The sequence below is a fragment of the Rhineura floridana genome, chromosome 22, assembly GCF_030035675.1.
Source record: "Rhineura floridana isolate rRhiFlo1 chromosome 22, rRhiFlo1.hap2, whole genome shotgun sequence".
Classification (NCBI taxonomy): domain Eukaryota; kingdom Metazoa; phylum Chordata; class Lepidosauria; order Squamata; family Rhineuridae; genus Rhineura; species Rhineura floridana.
This window is the reverse complement of record NC_084501.1, coordinates 15,180,756-15,200,458: the sequence shown is the minus strand read 5'-3', so window position 1 is coordinate 15,200,458 and position 19,703 is coordinate 15,180,756. Positions and strand designations below refer to the sequence as shown.

Here is a 19,703-nt window from a genome sequence, read left to right as displayed (position 1 = left end):
CTCCTTAAGTTAGCTTGATCCATGATCTTCAACGGGTCTACTCTGAGTAGAGATGACACGGAATGCAATCCTTTGCCAATTGAGTCACTGTGATGTAGTGGTTAGAATGTCAGACTAGGACTTGGGAGACCAGGGTTCAACCATGAAACTCATTGGGTGATCTGGGGCTAGCCAAAGTCTCTCAGCCTAGCCTACCTCACAGTGTTGTTGTGAGGATAAAATGAGGAGTGGAAGAACCAGGTATGCCACCTTGAGCTCTTTGGAGGAAAGGTGGGATATCATCATCATCATCATCATCATCATCATCATCATTATTATTATTATTATTATTATTATTATTATTATTATTTGTTTCATCAATATACACATTTTTGTGCATGCTTTCCCCTAATATGCAGATATTGGTGTGTATGTGTTTTTTTATTGGCAAATGGCATTGCTAAATGGGTAGAAGTGAAAATTTCTAAGTATAGCTATGTTTCAGTCCATACATTTATTTGGAGAGTGCAAATTAGTTGGGCTCACATTAAAATGGGAATTAAAACTATTTTTTCTCTTCCCATTCCTACTTCTCCAGGGAACATTACGACACTTCTGGCTGTGTGGTTTTCTGTCAGTCCAGACGGATTTGTTTGGAAATATAATATCAGCTCTGTTGTTTTGTTTCTCTCTCTTAAATGGTTCGTTCAGGCAGTCTGAGGCCACATCTGCACCATACGTTTAAAGCACAACTGTTCCACTTTAAACAGTCATGGCTTCCCCCCAAGCATCCTGGGAACAGTAGTTTCTTAAGAGTGGTGAGAGTTGTTCACCCTATTCCCCTCACAGAGCTGCAATTCCCAGAGTTTTTGGAGGAGAAGGATGAATTGTGAAAACACTCTGTGAAGGGAATAGTGTGTCTCAGCATCCTTGATAAAGTGGAGTTCCCAAGATGCTTGGGGGGAAGCCATGAGCATTTGAAGTGGTATCATGCTGCTTTAAATGCATAGTGCAGATGAGGCTGGAAACTCATCTCCAGTCATAAATGAAAGGACCCAAGAGAAATCAGACAAGCTAATGTGACGGACAGCAAGCTTTATTGAGACCAAGGACATTGAAATCAACAACTACTGATGCAACAGAGAGATGTGACTAAAAAAAATCAGATATGGAAGGCAGAGGAGGGGGAAACAGATGGTGTGTCGGGGTTTTCGTAAGGGAATCAACATTTCTCAGAAAACAATATTTACTAAGCTCAGCAATGCATTCAAACATATTGAATATTCCTGCTCTCCCTGGATATTTTATTTTGAGTTTAACAGGGCCCACAACTGCTAGAACGCTCTTTCTGGTTCCTCCTGTGACTTGAAGGGTCTGATGACCCAGAGTCATAGCTACATGGATCACTGGAAAGGGGTCGGCAACTATAACGGCGTCGGTATGAATAGCGTGGCTGGCGACAGCTGGGAGCACAGCTGTCGCTGCACGGGTCATAGCAACTACCACCATTACTGGACATGTAACCATTACCACAAGGGTCATAGCAGCTTTTGCCATAACTGGAGGGGGAACTATATCCACATGGATTGTCACAGCTGCCATCTTGACTTGAAAGGTAACCATAACCACGTGATCCATAGCAGCTTTTGTCATAACCAGAAGGGGAATTATGGCCTCTCGGTTCATAGCATCTTCCGCTGTAACGAGAAAGATAACGATAGCCACGTGGTCTGTAGCAGGTTCCAGCATCATCGGAAATGTAACGATAACCATGTGGTTCAGAGCAGCTTCCGCCATCACCGGAGGGAGAGCTACAGACACTTGGTTCATAGCAGCTTCTTCCAGAGCCAGAGAGGTAACCATAACTGCATGGTCCAGAGCAGTTTCTTCCATAACTGGATTGGGAACTATATCCACGCGGTTCATAGCAGCTCCCGCTACCGTAACTGGAGCTGTAATCATAACCATGCGGTTCATAGCAGCTCCCGCTACCGTAACTGGAGCTGTAACCATAACCATGCGGTTCATAGCAGCTCCCGCTACCGTAACTGGAGCTGTAACCATAACCATGCGGTTCATAGCAGCTCCCGCTACCGTAACTGGAGCTGTAACCATAACCATGCGGTTCATAGCAGCTCCCGCTACCGTAACTGGAGCTGTAACCATAACCATGCGGTTCATAGCAGCTCCCGCTACCGTAACTGGAGCTGTAACCATAACCACATGGCTTATAGCAGCTTTCACCACAGCCGGAAAGGAAGCTGTAACAGAGGGGTGTGTAGCAGCTGGTTTGAGAGTTACTAGAGCCATTACTGGTGAGGTAACCATAGCTGCATGGATTATAGTAGCCTGGGTAACAGATGCTTTGTGGTCTATAGATGTTTTGCAGTCCAGAAGATGGATAGCAGCTTAGGAGACTGAAGCCAGTCATCTTTCTCTTGGATAGAGGCACACCTGAAATCCAAGAAATCAGAACATTCATTGGCAGGAAAGATCTAATGCAAGGAAGGACCTTCAACAAATTCTCACTCTCTCCTTATGCCCCTGATCACTCACTTTTGTTGTTTTTGCTTCCACCCTCCTCTACCATCTTCAGGGCTGGTGCCAACAGTTGGCAAGGCTGGGCAAATGCTGGGGCCCCACATCTTCATGGTGGGTGGGTGGGGAGCATTGACAAGAGCCTCCTGGACCTGCTCCTCCACCTCACCATTAAGGCCTGCTTGTCCACCTTCCTATGTTGCTCTGGACCCAGAGGGGATGAGTCCAATAGTGGTGGAGAGAGAGAGAGCAGACTAGCTGCCACTGCCTGCTTGTTGCTTGGCTCTTCCTGGCAAGCAAGCAAGCAGTGATGAGGCAGAGGATCAGCTGGCAGCAACAGGCAAGGATAGGGTGGGCTCAGAAGCCCCCCCCTTGAGATTGTCCTGCTCAAACCCCACTCCTCCAAAAGCCCTGGAACCACATTTGAACCTCTTTCCTTGCACACACAGATTACAGCCTGAATCAGTGGAGGCTGGCCCATGAGGATGAATGGCCTCTCCCCTCAGCCAGCCTCCCCTTGTCTGCCTTCTTACTTATAACCAGTCCAAGGGACAGCCCTTTCTGTCAGCTTCTTCATCCTTGGTCTCAGTTGTTGCCCTTGCAGAACTCAGCATGGGTGGGGGAGCCAATTAAAATTGGTGGTCTTTGCCTGTCATTCGGTTGTATCCAGTGTTAGGCTTATGCAGAGTAGACCCATTGAAGTTAATGATTCTGATTAATTTTGGTTCATTAATTTCTGAGTAGGACTTGGATGGCAACAACCCATTGGCTTCTGGCTACACCTAGTTTTGGGCTCCCTGCCTTTCTCCCTACCCTCAGAGTTTATGTGTTTATTTATAAACTCACGTTTAGGACACACTTTTTTTTTTACTTTTTCAAGAAAATCTGCTTAAAGATCTGCACAGCTGAGACCATCATCATTTCAGTGGGAGATGGAATTCCACAGTTCTGGTGGTCAACATAGAAAAGGTCCTGCCTCTCATGCAGTTAAATTAAAGCTTTTGTGGGCAGATTGGCTGGCCAGTCTTCTCACTTTTTTTTAAGGACTCCCTACGCCTTCCTTTAGTTCAGGTGTGGAGAACCTTTGGCCCACCAGTTGATGCTGAACTCCCATCAGCCCCAGCAAGCATAGGCAATGTCCAGGGATTGTGGGAGTTGTAGCTCAGCAACATCTGAAGGGCCAAAGATTCCCCGTGCCTCATCTAGATCATGCATGTGCAATGACCTCCCTTTGATTCTTGGCAAACCATTTTGCCCTCAAAAGCCATTGGCACATCCAGGGTGAGTTCAGCATTAGGAAGAATGCTGAAGCCACAAGACGTGCCAGCAATGGACTAATGCCAATCATCTTTCTTTTGGTTTGTTTGCTTTTGTTTGATGGAAAGGGTTGTTTTGTTTCTCACCATCATGAAGCTACCAAAAATGCATTTAGAAAGATGGATTATAAACATGCTCCTTTGTCAAAGGTTCTTACTCTGTGGCTACTTGAGCTGCTTTCATGCCACGCTTTATCTCATTATTGCAATGATTCCTTACCCTCTCTCTATCTTCCATCCAGGGAATCAAGAGGCATTTTCAGAGTTCAAGGGCACATCCCAGCCAGGCAACCAACCACTTAAAGCAGAGCTCATAAACATGCTGCCCTCCAGGTTGAACTCCCAGAAGCCCCAACCAGCAGGGCCAATGGTCAAGGCTGATGGGAGTCAGCAACATCTGGAAGACCACAGCTTGGCTGCCCCAGATTTAAGGAAAGCATGAAGGAGGGTTGGTGGGGAAGGTATGGTCAGGGGACTGTGTATGTGGCTGGGGAAAGGGTATGGCCTGGGGAAAGTCCCGAGGATCAGATAAAGAAGATCTTAGGCCTGAGGTTCCTCACCCTGAGTATATCATGATCAGGAAATAAGAACCTGAAATATGAGAGAGAGGGAGAGGGGGGGGGGAGAGAGAGAGAGAGAGAGAGAGAGAGAGAGAGAGAGAGAGAGAGAGAGAGAGAGAGAGAGAGAGAGAGATCTGTTCCTTCTTTTTTGATGAGAAGAGAAACAGATTTGCTGCTAAATTTCACAAAAAAAATCCCACAAAAATGCCTGTAGCTACATTGCACTGAGGTATTAGTCCTGCTAATCTGCTAAAAGGTGTACGTTGCATACAAAGTTGTGCATATTAGGATGACTTTGCACCCCAAAATGCTGCTAGAGGTTTTTTTTTTTTCCCAGACTGAAGTGGTGATGTGGAGAACTGAACCTACGAGTGGAAAAAAGGAGAGTCTGAACTTGACAGGTTCACCCATCCCTAACTCTGGCCTGCAGCAGCTCTGAATCAGAGGTCATCCTTGCCACCTGAGCTACTGCCAAGGATTGAACACAGGATCTCTTATGTCCAAAGCATGTGCTCTGCTACTGAATTATGACCCAGCCCCAATTAGAGCTTAGTTCCCTGCCCCCATTTTTTAAAAATATACACACAGAAGCATTTCATAGGTTTTAAAAGAAAGAAGCAACTTGGACCTACCTAGATGTCTGAAGAGTCGCAAAGAGATAAGTTTGGACTACTATTCACCTAGGAGTTCTTTTTTATACATCTTCATACAGCCTGAAGGACCTAATCTACAAAAAAAGAGAAAGTCTAATTAGATGTCAGCCCCATAAATGATATGCTCATACTAATTCCATGTACTGGTTTAATTGTTTTGCACCTGTTTTGTTATTAATCTGCATCCAATGTGCTTCTTAATCCTTGTAATTTTCGACTCCTAGAAGTCGATGTTATTGCAGGACATTATTAATACTTTCACGAAATCCATGCAAATAAACAGAGATTTCTAGGAGATGTGTGCATTGAACAGATATTTCAAGCAGGCATTATTCTCACCATTTAAACCCAAAGGGGATCAGAGCAAGCACAGAAAAGCTGCTTCCATTCTCTCTCTCTCTCTCTCTCTCTCCCTCTCCCTCTCCCTCTCCCTCTCCCTCTCCCTCTCCCTCTCCCTCTCTCGCTCTCCTCTGAAGGCATCTCTAGGACTTGGTGCTAAGGTAACTCTGAAAAACACGTCTGATTTTCTAGTTCCTAATAAGATTGGGTATGAGAGCCAGTGTGATGTAGTGGTTAAGGTGTTGGACTATGACCTGGGAGACCAGGGTTCGAATCCCCACACAGTCATGAAGCTCACTGGGTGACCTTGGGCCAGTAACTGCCTCTCAGCCTCAGAGGGAGGCAATGGTACAACCCCTCTGAATAGCGCTTACCATGAAAAACCTATTCATAGGGTCACCCTAAGTCAGGATCGACTTGAAGGCAGTCCATTTCCATTTTTCAATAAGACTGGGGAAAGGGCATTCTATGGGATGAAATATAGGATACGCCTTAGGCACGTGCCTTATCCTGAGTAACACTGTTGTACCATCTAGCTCAATATAATCTACATTGACGGGCAACAGTTTTCCAGGTTTGCAGGCAGCAGCCCTTCCCAGCCCTATCTGGGACCTTCTGCATGGTAAGAAAATGCTCTTCCATTGAGCTATACCCTTTCCCCATGCATTCTGATTGTTGTTATATGCCTTCAAGTCAATTACGACTTATGGCGACCCTATGAATCTTTTTTGGATATATATTCATAGGGTTTTCATGGTAAGAGGTGTTCAGAGGTGGTTTACCATTGCCTTCCTCTAAGCCTACGACACTCGGTATTCCCAGGCAGTCTCCCATCTAAGTACTAACCAGGCCTGACCCTGCTTAGCTTCAGAGATCAGATGAGACTGGGCATGTTCAGGGTAGTATGGCTGTAGGCAAAGGAACCATAGGGAGCATAAAATAAGCTCATGATGGCTCCTTTGCATGCCTTTCCCCTCCGGTTTTAGCAAGCAGTTTCAATGCAAACTGCCTTTGTGTGCACGGAGCAAGCCTCTTTGGCAGTAGGATTGTGCCTTCCAACAGCTGAGTGGTGCTGGAAGCGCACCTTCCAAGGAGGTGATGGTCTCAGGGACACCCTGCTGCAACTTGTTCTCAGTGGCGGTGGCCCCCAGGAGCTGGAGGTATACAGAAATAAAGACGAGTGGGTCTTGGTTACCTGCTGCTGGCCTCCCAAGTGAAAGGGTATCAATCAGTGGCAGGGAACCTCTGACCCAGAGGCCATCCTTCACAAACCACAGTCATATGCACTACATCTGACATCATATGTGGGACAGGAATGAATGTGGCTACAAAGGAACCATGTTGGTGGTTGTTATATGCCTTCAAGTTGATTATGACTTATGGCGACCCTATGAATCGTTTTGGATGTATTCATAGGGTTTTCATGGTAAGAGGTGGTTCACCATTGCCTTTCTCTAAGTCTACGGCACTCGGTATTCCCAGGCGGTCTCCCATCCAAGTACTAACCAGGCCTGACCCTGCTTAGCTTCCGAGATAGGGCGTGTTTAGGGTAGTATGGGCGTAGTCTTAATGCATTCTGATTTTGCAAGTCAAATACTCATATCATTTTTTTTAAATCACAAAGAGCGTTGTTGGTGGTGTTTGGTCTGTTTAAAGCAGGGCTAGCCGATGTGGTGCTCTCCAGATGCTGTTGAAATCTTTGCTCCAATCAAGGCCAGCTCCTGGTTTCTGGGGGCCCTTGTCCCCATGCTTTCCCACCTCAAGCCACACTCCTCTTCCCTCTTGGGCCCCTTTAAAGTAAAACAAATCTTGACCGATATGATAGCCCCTATTTTCAAAACAACACAACATTTGAAATGATAAGTGCCGTAGATACTTGTGTGTATCTAAAATTAATTAAAATAATCTAATTTCGTGCGTCCTTTTTTGGAGATTTTAAAAAAACCCATAATTTTTGCACAGGCAAAGTGCACAAATAAATAATACTTGATGATTTTAGGAATGTCCATAAGCTGAATTGGATGCCAGGGTTGGGCTGGGACTAATCAGGGCCCCTTCTGAGCTTCTGGGTCCTCAGCCAGTGCCCCACCTGGCCCACTGCTGGAGCTGGGCCTAACCCCCAAGCCAGCATGAAGAATGGGCAGGAATGACAGGAGATGGAGTCCAAAAAACATTGGCTTCCCCTGATATATGAGGTACACTTGAGGACCTTCTAGACATTGCTGCCCTCTAACTCCCATCTAGGGATGGGATCTGCATTTCAGTGCTGGTTTGATTTTCATTCCATCAAACTTTCTTCTAGTACCACTTTGTAAGGGATCAATGTTCGCTATTTGCAATAAATACCAATTTGTTTTTTTTCCTCCACAGAAATATCAATATTTTTTTAAAAAAATGATATTTCCTGAAGATATCGGTATTAATATTAATTAAGTTTGAGGGAAATATCAATACTATTGATATTTTGAGGGAAATAATGCTCAATATTTTTGAGGCCGGTTTTCTTTTTTTAAAAAAAAAAAATCTGCTTCAGCTGCGGAAAACTGCTAGAAAGAAAAAAAAAACTGATCCGCGAGGACAAAAAAAGTGAATAAATAGGAAATCTGATGTCAAATTTGAATTTTGCAAAATTTGAGGACACCTCTTCTCCCGTCAACTATATCCAACATGGCCAATGACCAGGGATGATGAAGGCTGTAATCCATCAACATCTGACCCATGCATTTATGAAAGGAATGTAACCCAGTGGCAGAACACATGATTATAGACATGGAAGAAATAATCTGAGCTGGAATAAGGCAGCCTCCTATGATCCAGTCCAGAAGCCTGCCGAACAGATGGCCTTGGGAAGCCCAAAGGTAAGGTAATAGCTTTCTGCCTGATGTTTCTCCCCTGCAACTGGTATCCAGTACCATAACACCTCTGGTTCAAGAAGCCCCATGCAGCTCATGCTCATGATTAATAGACAGCTATTGATGGCCCTATCCTTCATGAATGTATAACTCTAATCCCCTTTTAAAAAATCATCTAAGGACATATCCACACCATGGAATTTTGTGGTGTGGTTCCCATTTACATAGTTTGGTGGCACTGGATTTAGTTGTACTTGAGTAGAGTCAGAAGTTTCTTGTGTCTGTTCTCTCGTTTAAGATATTTTCTATTTAAAAAGTTCTTGTCTAGCCTCTAAACCTTCCAATACATACATTAAATATGTGATCGCAATTGAGAGCACTTCTCCCAATCCATAATGTAGAAGATGGCCATATTTGGGGACCAGTCGGAAGCTCAGTGGTAGATCCAGATGCCGGAAATTGCAAGAAGGGAGTGTGTTCATATACACAAGTCCCGATTGAGGGTTACGAATAGACTTCTACCGTGAAAACAGGATGCTGGTCTAGATGGGCTATTGGCCTGATCCAGCAGGCTGTTATCTTCTCATTACATTGACGCATCCATTATGGAAGAAAAGAAGAGAATTATACACGTGGCTGACATTAGGGATGGAAGAGGAATCCATTTTAAGCAGATTTTTACATGGAATTTGTCAATTCCAACCCAGTCAATCTCTGCTTGAGTGCCCAAACTTTTTATGCATTGTCCCCTTCCCCCCCCATTTTTAATAAAGCCCAATTAATTATATGCAAAATTATATATGACATAATACACCAAATCCATATATAATACATATAAAAAGTTCCATATTACAACAGTATAATTTTTTAAAGTTATATGCATTATTATATGTATATATTTATGTGTTGGTTACTTTAGGAATCCTGGCGCTTATAATATGTGTATAATATTATATGCATTATAATTAGTGGTATTCAACACTAGTCCTAGAGGAAGGCAATGGTAAAAGAGGAAGGCAATGCTAAACCACCTCTGAATATAGATTACCATGAAAATCCTATTCATATGGTCGCCCATAAGTCGGAATCGACTTGAAGGCAGTCCATTTCATTTTTCAACACTAGTCCTGCTCAGAGTAAGAACATAAGAACATAAGAAGAGCCTACTGGATCAGGCCAGTGGCCCATCTAGTCCAGCATCCTGTTCTCACAGTGGCCAACCAGATGCCTGGGGGAAGCCCGCAAGCAGGACCTGAGTGCAAGAACACTCTCCCCTCCTGAGGCTTCCAGCAACTGGTTTTCAGAAGCATGCCGCCTCTGACTAGGGTGGCAGAGCACAGCCATCACGGCTAGTAGCCATTGATAGCCCTGTCCTCCATGAATTTGTCTAAACTTCTTTTAAAGCCATCCAAGCTGGTGTAAACCCATGGAAATGAATAGATAGGACTAATTAAGGTCCATTAATTTCAATGGGTCTACTCTGGGTAGGATTTCACTGAATACAACTAACATGTACAATAACACTTATGCTGCCCTGGGCTCCTTCTGAGAGGAAGGGCAGGATATAAATTAAATATACATATATAAATATAAATATAATGTGTGATAATTAGAAGCCAATTTAACGTGTGAGAATTTAGCAGAGCCAGCAAAAACAAAAGGACCCAAAGCAAAAGCATGACTTGCTTTCTCATCAAGATTGAAAAGTGAGGTGGGTATTAGAAAGAAATCAAAAATCTGTGGGGATTTGCAGACAATTCCACCCTTAGCTGGCATTGTTGGCAGCAGACTAACGTTTAAAGTAATGTATCGCTTTGGCTGAAGCTGAAAGGAATCAGAGGGTCAGGTGTGTTGATTTTCTTCCAGCTGATTTCCACCATGCATGTCCTCTTCAGAATACCTGGAAGATTGCCCATATAATTGTGGCCCAATTTAGAGAAGGATGAGAGATGATTTGGGTACAGCGATCTTTTCAAATTCCATTGCGTAAAATGGAAGTTGTTTACAAGAGGAGTAGAACCAGATAGGCGACACATAAACTACATTTATTATTATTATTATTATTTAACCAGCTATTAGTGAAATAACACAGTTTGTTGAGCATCCAGAACATTACCAGGGGTTACTCCTTCTAGGGTTGTGCTGTTAAGAGGCCCTTTCCTAACCTTTGCCCACAGTAATAAATTACAAAGGTATTCTAATGCAGAAGTGTACACTGTAAAGATAAAATACAGCCCATATCTCAAATAATTTGCTAAAGACTTAGGGACCCTGCTGGGACCCTCTCCCCCCCAAAAAAGTAAGATGTCTAAGACCCCCCTGAGACCCCAGACCACTACACCCCTGCTGGTTATAAGTAAGAAGGCAGGCAAGTGGGGGCTGTCTGAGAGCAGACTGAGATTGATGGGGCACTTGCCACTAATGCCCCACTTGGCCTAATGGACCAACTTCCACCGCGGCTATTAACATCATGACCAGCTTGCGGGATTTCCTGAGACATTTGATTCTTCTCTGGGAGAAACAGGGTGCTCAGCTAGAAGTGTTCTGGGTCTGATTGGGCATTACTTTTTAAAAAAAGGTTCTTCACATTTTAGCATGTCTTTAACATGAGCATGAGTTAAAACAAGGGTAGCTAACCTATGGTGTTTCTCCAGATATTGTCGGGATTCCACCTCCCACCATCAGCCCCATCCAGCACGGCCAATGGTCCATGACAATGGGAAGTGTAGTCCAACATCATCTGGAAGGCCACGGGTGTAAGGCAAATGCATTTGGGGATATGAGTAACTTCCATTTCAGCGAAATAATGATGCACGCTGGAAGCATTCCTCCTAGCAAACGACATAATGGTCATTATATGTGGGTCACATATCCCTTGGAGCCAACCATCTGTTTTGACATGGCAGCTCGAAAGTAAGGATTGCTGGAACATGCACAACCCTTAATTCCTTAAAATTAGAGACATTGCAAGGGTGTGATGGTGAGCTAGCCTACTTAAAACTATGTTTTTGAAAATAAGGAAATGAATTATCTCTTGTAGAAAACATAGGTGGGTGCTAATTTCTGCTTTCCGGTTTAATAGCCATCCACATGTTCTCTGTCAACCCAGGGGGAATTCTATAAGAAAGGCTGGCATCTCTGAGCGTTTCCAGAACCATATCCATGCTTTCTATCAACCGCGATCCAGGTAAGTCCACTTTGATTTATCTTATGCAGGGTAATGTGAGGAACTTCCTTGAGAAAATGCATTGGTCTTATAGACATGTCCTGTCATCACTTTGGTTTGCTGCTCCTGTAAATCTGAAGTCTAAACACTAGGAATGGGGAACCTCCAGATGGTGTTGGACCCCAACTCCCATCAACTGTAGCCAGCATAGCCAATGGTCAAGGAAGATGGGAGTTGTAGTTCTGCAACATCTGATGGACATTTGGATGGGAAAGGTTGCTTCTCTCTGAACATTCCTTAAGAATCCTTTCAGATCCACATCACAATTCATGTAAGGGCATCCAATTTTGGGGGCTGCTAATCCTACTCAGAGTAGATCCATTAACATTAATAGACATGACTAACAGGTGTATTAATCCCAATGAGCTTACTCTAAGCAGAATTTAGTTGGATGCAAGCCTTTTTAAATTATTTTTGTCTCCAGTGGGTTGTATCCAAATGTTAGTCATACTCCCAGAAGACCTGCTAAAATTAATGGACAGTGAGAGAACTTCTGGTAGCCATCTAAAAGACTAACAAGAAAAAGTCAAGTAGGAATTGAATTGTGGGGAGGATTAAAGGATGAAACCTGAAATTCAGAACTGGAGTTTTTTTGCTGCCTCCTCCAGGGTTGTTGTTGTTGATAATGATGGTGTTCTTTTTTTCTCCTCCTCCTCCTCTATCAAAATCATCATCATCATCATAAAACTGAGGTACTGCTCGTGGGAGACAAGGGGGGGTTGGGAAACATCGACCTGGTATTTAATGGGGTAAAATTGCCCCTGAAGGACCAGGTCCGCAGCCTCGGGGTGATCCTTGATTCCAAGCTGTCCATGGAGGCTCAGGTTTCATCGGTGTGCCGGGCAGCTTGGGGTCAATTGCGTCTCATATGAAGACTGCAACCCTACCTTCCTGTCCACCAGCTCCCACTCGTAGTACACGCTCTGGTCACCTCTCGTTTAGACTACTGCAATGCGCTCTACGTGGGGTTGCCCTTGAAAACAGTCCGGAAATTACAGCTGGTACAAAATACGGCGGCTCGTCTACTTACGAACACCTGCCGTTATGATCATATTACCCCAGTGCTGTACAATCTACACTGGCTTCCAGTTATTTTCCGGGTCAATTCAAGGTGTTGGTATTAACCTATAAATCCCTGTATGGTTTCGGCCCAGTATACCTGATGGAGCGCCTCCAACGTCATAAATTGTGCCGCCCTACAAGATCTGCCACTCAGGGCCTCCTCTCAGTCCCGTCAACTAAAGTGATTGGGTTGGTGAGGACTCGGGAGAGGGCCTTCTCTGTGGCGGCCCCCAAGATTTGGAACTCCCTCCCAATAGATCTTCGACATGCCCCTTCCTTATATATATTTCGCCGAGGCCTGAAGACTTGGCTTTTCCATCAGGCCTTTATGAACTTGAGACTTCTAAGGTGAACTAGCTTCAGAATTGTATTACTGACAACTCTACTAAATATTGAAATTTTGCATTGTGCTGTACTGGTTATATTGTTTTTATTGTATCATATTTTACCATGTATTTTATCGTGCTTTATTGTACGCCGCCTAGAGGGGCCATTGGCCAGATCGGCGGCCTATAAATTAAAGTTTATTATTATTTATTTATCATCATCATTTGGTTGCATATAAAAAACTAGATGCTTTTAGTAGTTTCTGAATTGTGCCATTTGAGATGGCAAGTGGGGGAAATCACATGGTGCATTAGTAATATTAATATTAATACTAACAGGGGTGTAGTCATCCAGGGTCTCAGGGGGTCTTACACCCTGCACCTTTTTGGGAGCAGGGTCCCAGCAGGGTCCCTGCCTCTTCATCATCCTGTGAGCCAATCAGCATGAAAGGGGAGTGTCTTAGCCACTGCTTCCTTGACCTTTCCTGCTCATTGGAGCTAATGAGAGTGAAAGGAGGTCAGTCAACCACTGAGAAGAGTCTTCTCAGTAGCTAACACTCTCATCTTCCATGCTTGTTGGCTCCTAGGGATGTCTGTTGCTGTGGGAAAAGGCATTAACAAGGATCTCATTCTCAACCCTGCAGCAAAAAAAGGATGAGGGGTGTGGCTATGATGAACATGAAATGATCCTGTACTTCTGAATTTGCCACTACACTACTGAATACTAACATTAATACTAATAATTAACCCTATAAAACTAGTAATGTAAGAGAAGAATTCTAGCATAGGTTATGTCCAGTGCTAGAGAAGATATATTGAAATCAATGGGCATGACTAAATTTTGTTCATTAATTTCAATGGGTCTGCTCTGAAGAGGATTGAACTGGATACAGCCCTTGGTGTTATGGCTCATATACTGAATTTTGCTTGAGGGTTTTTTTCTCTGTATATTTTATTATAAATTCAAGGTTCTGGTTTTGGTGTACCAAGCCCTTCACAGCTTGGGACCAGGATACTTGAAAGATTGTCTTACCCCTTATATATGCAGTCGTTCACTGCACTCTGCAGGTGAGGGCCTCCTGCAGATACCATCATATTAAGAGGTCCGTTCTGCACAATTTAGGAAACGGACCTTTAGTGTGGCAACACCTACCCTGTGGAACCCCCTACCCTTAAATATTAGACAGGCACAATCTCTTATCTTTTGGCACCTACTGAAGACCTTCCTTTTTCAACAAGCCTTTTAAGTAGAGACCTTATCCCAGTCTGTGTTGGAATTGCTTTTTAATATGCTTTTAAAGCTTTTTTTTTTAAAAAATGATATTTTAAATATGTTTTCTTTTAATATATTTTAAAATCTGTTTTATGATGTTTTAGATTGTTTTCAGTGTTTTTGTTTGCTGCCCTGGGTTCCTTCTGGGTGGAAAGGCAGGAGATATATAAATGAACGAAAGAATGAATGAATGAATGAATGAATGATCATCATCACAATTATACTTTATATCCTGATGTTTCTCCCAAAGGAGCAGCAAACAAAAGAACAGTAAAATAAAATAAAGCAAAACCTATTTAAATATTTTTTTAAAAAATAAGAACATCTAAAACATTTTTTAGAAAATCTAGAAACAGCCCATAATGTAACACTTGCCAAGAACAATATCTTTCAGCCATAAAATGCCAATGTAAACGTACATTCATCTTGAATGTTAATATTGAGGGAGACAGATGCACTTCACCGGGGAGGGCATCCTACTCTTGGGGACCTGCCACTGAGAAGGCCCTGCCATGGATCCTTATATACCCAGTTGATCACTGTGCTCTGCAGGTGATGGCATCCTACAGGTACCATCTCATCAGGAGGTCCATTCCACACAATATAGGAACAGGACCTTTAGTCACCTGCTCTTCAGAATTCCCTCTCCTTAAATATTAGACAAGCACTGTGTCTTTTGTCTTTTTGGTGCCCACTGAAGACCTTCCTATTTCAATAAGCCTTTTAAGTAGAGACCTTATCCCAATCTGCATTTGTTTTGTTTTCAATGTTTTGTTTTTAAGTTGTTTTACAGATGCTCTTAAAGTTTTGTTGCTTCCTTACCACCCTGGGCTCCTTCTGGAGGGAAGGGCAGGATATATTTTAATACATAAATAAATGAATCAGCACCAATTGGGAAGCACTCAGGGGCAGCACCATCAACAAGATCTCGTTAACCTGGAAATGGCAAAGATTGCAAACTGAGATTTCCCTTTAACTATTTCTGACCATCTTCGGTCTTCTGGGCCATGTGAGGATATGTGTGATGGGGAAGGAGGGAGTTTGCTGACTTTATGCTGACTTACAGCTGACCTTTGAGTGGTTTGGTGCTTTCTGACTGAGCAAAGTGATGCTACTTGTTCAAGCAAAAGAGTTTCTTCTTATTTCAGTTTTTTGTTGCATCATTCCAGACCCGCCTCCAGCCCCCAAGGATGACTTGCTACAGTCCTCTAGGATACTGCAGTCCGAAGAACTACAGCTGGAAAAACAACATGGGGAAAAGTTGTTACCACCTGTCTGGGTATAACTCTAGCTGTTGCCAACCCTCTGGATGTCACTATGGCAGTAGTCCTTGTGGTTATGGCTATGGATCCGGATCCAGTTATGGCTCCTCTGGCTACAGCTCCGAATCCAGCTGCTGCTCACCTCACTACAGATCCAGCTGTTGCTCATCACAGGACAGCCCCAGCTTTTGCTCACCCCTGTATAGCTCCAAATGTTGCCCACCTTGGTACAGCTCTAGCTGTTGCTCACCAAGCTACAGCTCCAGCTGTTGCTCACCAAGGTACAGCTCCAGCTGTTGCTCACCAAGGTACAACTCCAGCAGTTGCTCACATCGATACTACTCCAGCTGTTGCTCACCTAGATACAACTCCAGCTGTTGCTCACCTGGGTATAACTCCAGCTGCGGCTCACATCGATACTGCTTTCGCTGTTGCCCCCTTGCTGCTGCTCCAGCTGTTGCTCACCTTGGTACCGCTCCAGCTGTTGCTCACATCAATACTGTTCCAGCTGTTACTCACCTGGATATAGCTCCACCTGTTGCTTACCTTGGTACAGCTCAATTCGTTGCTCACCTAGATATAACTCCAGCTGTTGCTCATCGGGGTGTATCTCCAGCTGTTGCTCACAATGATACTGCTCCAGCTGTTGCTCCCTTGCTGCCACTCCAGCTGTTTCTAAATTCAGTACAGCCTCATCTGTTATTCATCTAGGCACAGCTCCAGCTCCCCTTGCTGCAGCTCCAGCTGTTGCTCACCTTGGCACTGCTCCAGCTGTTGCTCACATCAATACTGCTCCAGCTGTTGCTCACCTCAGTGCAGCTCCAGCCTTTGCTGTCCTTGCTGTAGTTCCAGTTGTTGCTCACCTTGATGCAGCTCCAGCTGCTGTGCACCTTGCCACAGTTCCTGGGGCTACTCTTCCAGATGCTGGTGCTACCCTGGTAGATACTGGAGATACAGCTCCAGCTGCTCCTGTCCATGGTAAACCTGGATAGAAGCACCATCAGGAAAACACAACACACCCTTTAACAAATGATCTGTAATGACTGTGCATGGCTTTCAAAGATCCTGGGTTCCCAAATTATTGCCATTCAAGTCAATGATATTTTGGGTGCTCAGGAGCTCTGAAAATCAAGAATTACACATTTTTTACACCTTTGACCAGGGGATGTATTCTAGATAAGCTTTCGCCTGCCTGTTTTCCTCCAAATGTTTGGACAACAAATCGTGTAAGCCCCAGCCAGCTGGAATTGATAAGAGTTGCTGTCCAGGACATAGGAAGGCACCAGGCTGTTGAAGTCTGTTCTAGATGTTGTTCAGTAGATTGCCACTGTATTTCCTTATACACACTTTCCCCCTTTTCAGATCTTGAGTATCTTAGAGATGCAAATAATTCCTTCTGCTCGGTTCTTTGGGTGGTGGTGGTGGCAGAAAATAAGAACAAAGTATTGTACCGTGGTTTTCAAACTGTGTTCTGAGGAACCTTGGGGTTTACAAGCATTCCACAAAACCAATTCATGAGAAGTCCTAAGTGTGCATGGGGGGGGGGACAGAGTATCTCTGCAAAACCAGTGCTTGGAGCATTCATTCTAAAAAGGCATTCGACCCCTTCCATCCCTTCCAATGAAGGAACTAGTTCCAGATCGAGTTTGCCCCCTCCAAAAAGGAACTAATTGTGTTCCATTTCAATTCACAATTCATTCATGTCATCCTCTGCATTTTCTACAAGTATCGAAATTTTACAAGGTGCTCTGCTTAAGTATAAAATGTTCTTAAGGAGAGTACCAAAACATCAACATGAACACAGTGGAATGTGAACAATCATTTGATTTCCCTTCCTCAACAATTACGATCCTTAAACTTTAATGGCAGCATCACTTGTTAGGTAGGTAAAAATGGTAAATGCAATGGTCACCATCAAACTGGGGTTAAGTGCAATGAAACCCCTTTATATACAGAAATTAAAATGAGAACTGAATTAAAAATAGCCCTACGTTCCACCACAAAAGCAACTTAATTCACATTCAGTTCACTCGGGAATTGTAGGAACTACTTTCAGGTGTAATTCAGAGATTTTTGAATTAATTCAGCAAACTGGTTAATCTGAATTAGTATGTTCCAAGCACTGTGCAGTGCAGCAGAGGCCCATCTGCACTGTGCATTTCAAGCAATATTACACCACTTTAAATAGTCATGGCTTCCCCCAAAGAATCCTAGAAACTGTCGGGTGCTGAGAGTTGTTCCTTCCATATTATTTCACAGAGTGATGATTCCCAGAGTTCCCTGAAAAGATGGATTGGTTATTAAACCACGTTGGGAATCGTAGCTCTGTGAGGGGAATAAAAAATGGAAATGGACTGCCCTCAAGTTAATCCAGATTTATGGCGACCCTACAGATAGGGTTTTTGTGGTAAGCTGTATTCAGAGGGGTGTTTACCATTGCCTTCCTCTGAGGCTGAGAGGCAGTGACTGGCCCAAGGTCACCCACTGAGCTTCATGGCTGCGTGGGGTTTCGAATCCTGGTCTCCCAGGCCATAGTCCAACACCTTAACCATTACACCATGCTGGCTCTCGGGCCTCTTAACAAATCTCAACACTCTTAACAAAATACACATCCCAGGAGTCTTTGTTTTTTGCATTTCCTTTTGCTCCTCCCCCCAATAAGAATTAGTTGAAAGTGATCCCACCCCAAGGTAGGAACCGTGAAAACCACTGCTTTACAAAGTCATTGCTGGGATGGCCACTGGCTTAGGGCGATTTTGCACATTATCTTCAGTTGCTGGATTTCTGCCACCTCTGTGGTTTGCTCTGTACCCAGCCAGTAATATGTGGATCTTCAGCGAGGGTAAGTTATGCACACACACCATGCTGGTGGTGACACATCCCACAATGACCAGAACAATATGTAATGCTGCCTTCTGGCCTAACGACATAGGCAGAAAGTATTTATATGGTGATAGGAAGAAGATAGAAATCACTAAGAGGGAGAGGAGTCTTCTCTTCTACTAGCTGAGGTTGTCCATCATGGGATAAAGGGAACGATATCATAAATATGGCCATGATGGGATTTGGACAGGTGATGGGTAAAATATTTGACTTGTGACAGAGAGGTTGGTGGGGTAAAGGGACAACATACAGCTCACTCCTTCCATGGTTGGAGCCAGTATGCCTCTGAGTGCCATTTGCTGGAAACTGCTGGAGGGGAGAGATGGTGCTGCACTCGGGTCCTGTTTGTTGGCTTTCCAGAAGAGGCATCTGGTTGGTCATTGTGAGAATAGGATGCTGGAGTAGATGGGCCTTTAGTATGATCCAGCTGTAGGGCTCTTCTTATGTTCTTACATTCAGAGGAAGAAGGATTGCAAAATTCATGGAGGGAGACAGATCCAGCAATAGCTATTAACCACCGAAGCTAAATAGACGTTCTGTCTTCAGATGCAGTCTGTCTTTGATTGTTAATGTAGATAGGACAAATGACAGAGGATGGCCAATCAGCTTCTTGCCTTGCTCAGCAGGTTCCAGAGGCAACTTATTGGCTACCATTAGAAAGAAAAGGAGAATGGGACACAAGCCGGACCTTTGGCCATCACAAATGAAAGAGTGTTTGTGCATGTTAGGAAGATCAGTACATGAGCGGGAAAGAAGGACGGATTCCGGGGCCAGAAGATGTGAGGATGGCCCCTCAGGCTTAGATGGCTTTTCTGGAAAATGTAGACCGATCCGTGGAGGAGAGGTCTAGCAACAGCTGTTCAACAGAATGGCTAAGAATTGTACCTCTGTGCTCAGAGGCAATGGGCTGCATCCATCTGAGTCCTACTCAGAGTAAGCCCATGGAAATAAATGGTCATGACTACCGTAGGTCCATTGAAACCAATATACGTGATCTGAGTAGGAATTAGCTGGATGCAAGCCAGTATGCCACTGATCAATAGATGCACCTGGAGACGAACCACAGAGGGTGTATTATCCTTTCCACACAAACCCTGTGTGTGGGTTTCTCTGGGGAACATGGCTTGCCTCTGTAGGAAACAGAGTGCTGGACTAGATAACCCCATATTTTGTGGGGTCTGATCCAGCACGGCTAGTCATGTTCTTAAGTAACCTTAATATTACAGTATCTCTTTACACCTGCTTTGTTGTCATGTTCTTAAGTATCCTTGAGATTATGACTGTGCCTGCTTTGTAATGAATAGTTTCACTCTGGCTTTTTGCTACTCCTTCTCATTAAAGTTTGTATTCTGCATTGAACCATTCACTCAGTGTTTATCCTTTAACCTCCAGGGGTTGGGAACCTCAGGCGCCATGGGTGAATGGAGCCTCTCT

The 19,703-nt window shown here is 44.0% G+C and overlaps 1 protein-coding gene, 1 long non-coding RNA gene and 2 pseudogenes across 2 annotated transcripts; 1 reads left to right on the top strand and 3 right to left on the bottom strand.

The window, feature by feature from the left end:
* Nucleotides 1–1,054: 1,054 nt before the first annotated feature.
* LOC133374600 (ice-structuring glycoprotein-like) lies at nucleotides 1,055–5,108 on the bottom strand. Its single transcript, XM_061605670.1, has 2 exons — nucleotides 5,026–5,108; nucleotides 1,055–2,433 (listed from the first exon to the last, which is right to left on the bottom strand). The coding sequence occupies exon 2, from the start codon at nucleotides 2,305–2,307 to the stop codon at nucleotides 1,132–1,134; it is 1,176 nt and encodes a 391-aa protein (XP_061461654.1). The 5' UTR covers nucleotides 2,308–2,433; nucleotides 5,026–5,108; the 3' UTR covers nucleotides 1,055–1,131.
* A 1,074-nt stretch (nucleotides 5,109–6,182) lies between these two features.
* Nucleotides 6,183–6,301, bottom strand: LOC133375280 (5S ribosomal RNA; annotated as a pseudogene).
* A 541-nt stretch (nucleotides 6,302–6,842) lies between these two features.
* LOC133375292 (5S ribosomal RNA) lies at nucleotides 6,843–6,951 on the bottom strand (annotated as a pseudogene).
* Nucleotides 6,952–11,272: 4,321 nt separating this feature from the next.
* Nucleotides 11,273–19,628, top strand: LOC133374604 (uncharacterized). Its single transcript, XR_009759929.1, has 2 exons — nucleotides 11,273–11,424; nucleotides 15,294–19,628. It is a non-coding gene; the product is annotated as an uncharacterized LOC133374604 (long non-coding RNA).
* The last annotated feature ends 75 nt before the right edge of the window (nucleotides 19,629–19,703 follow it).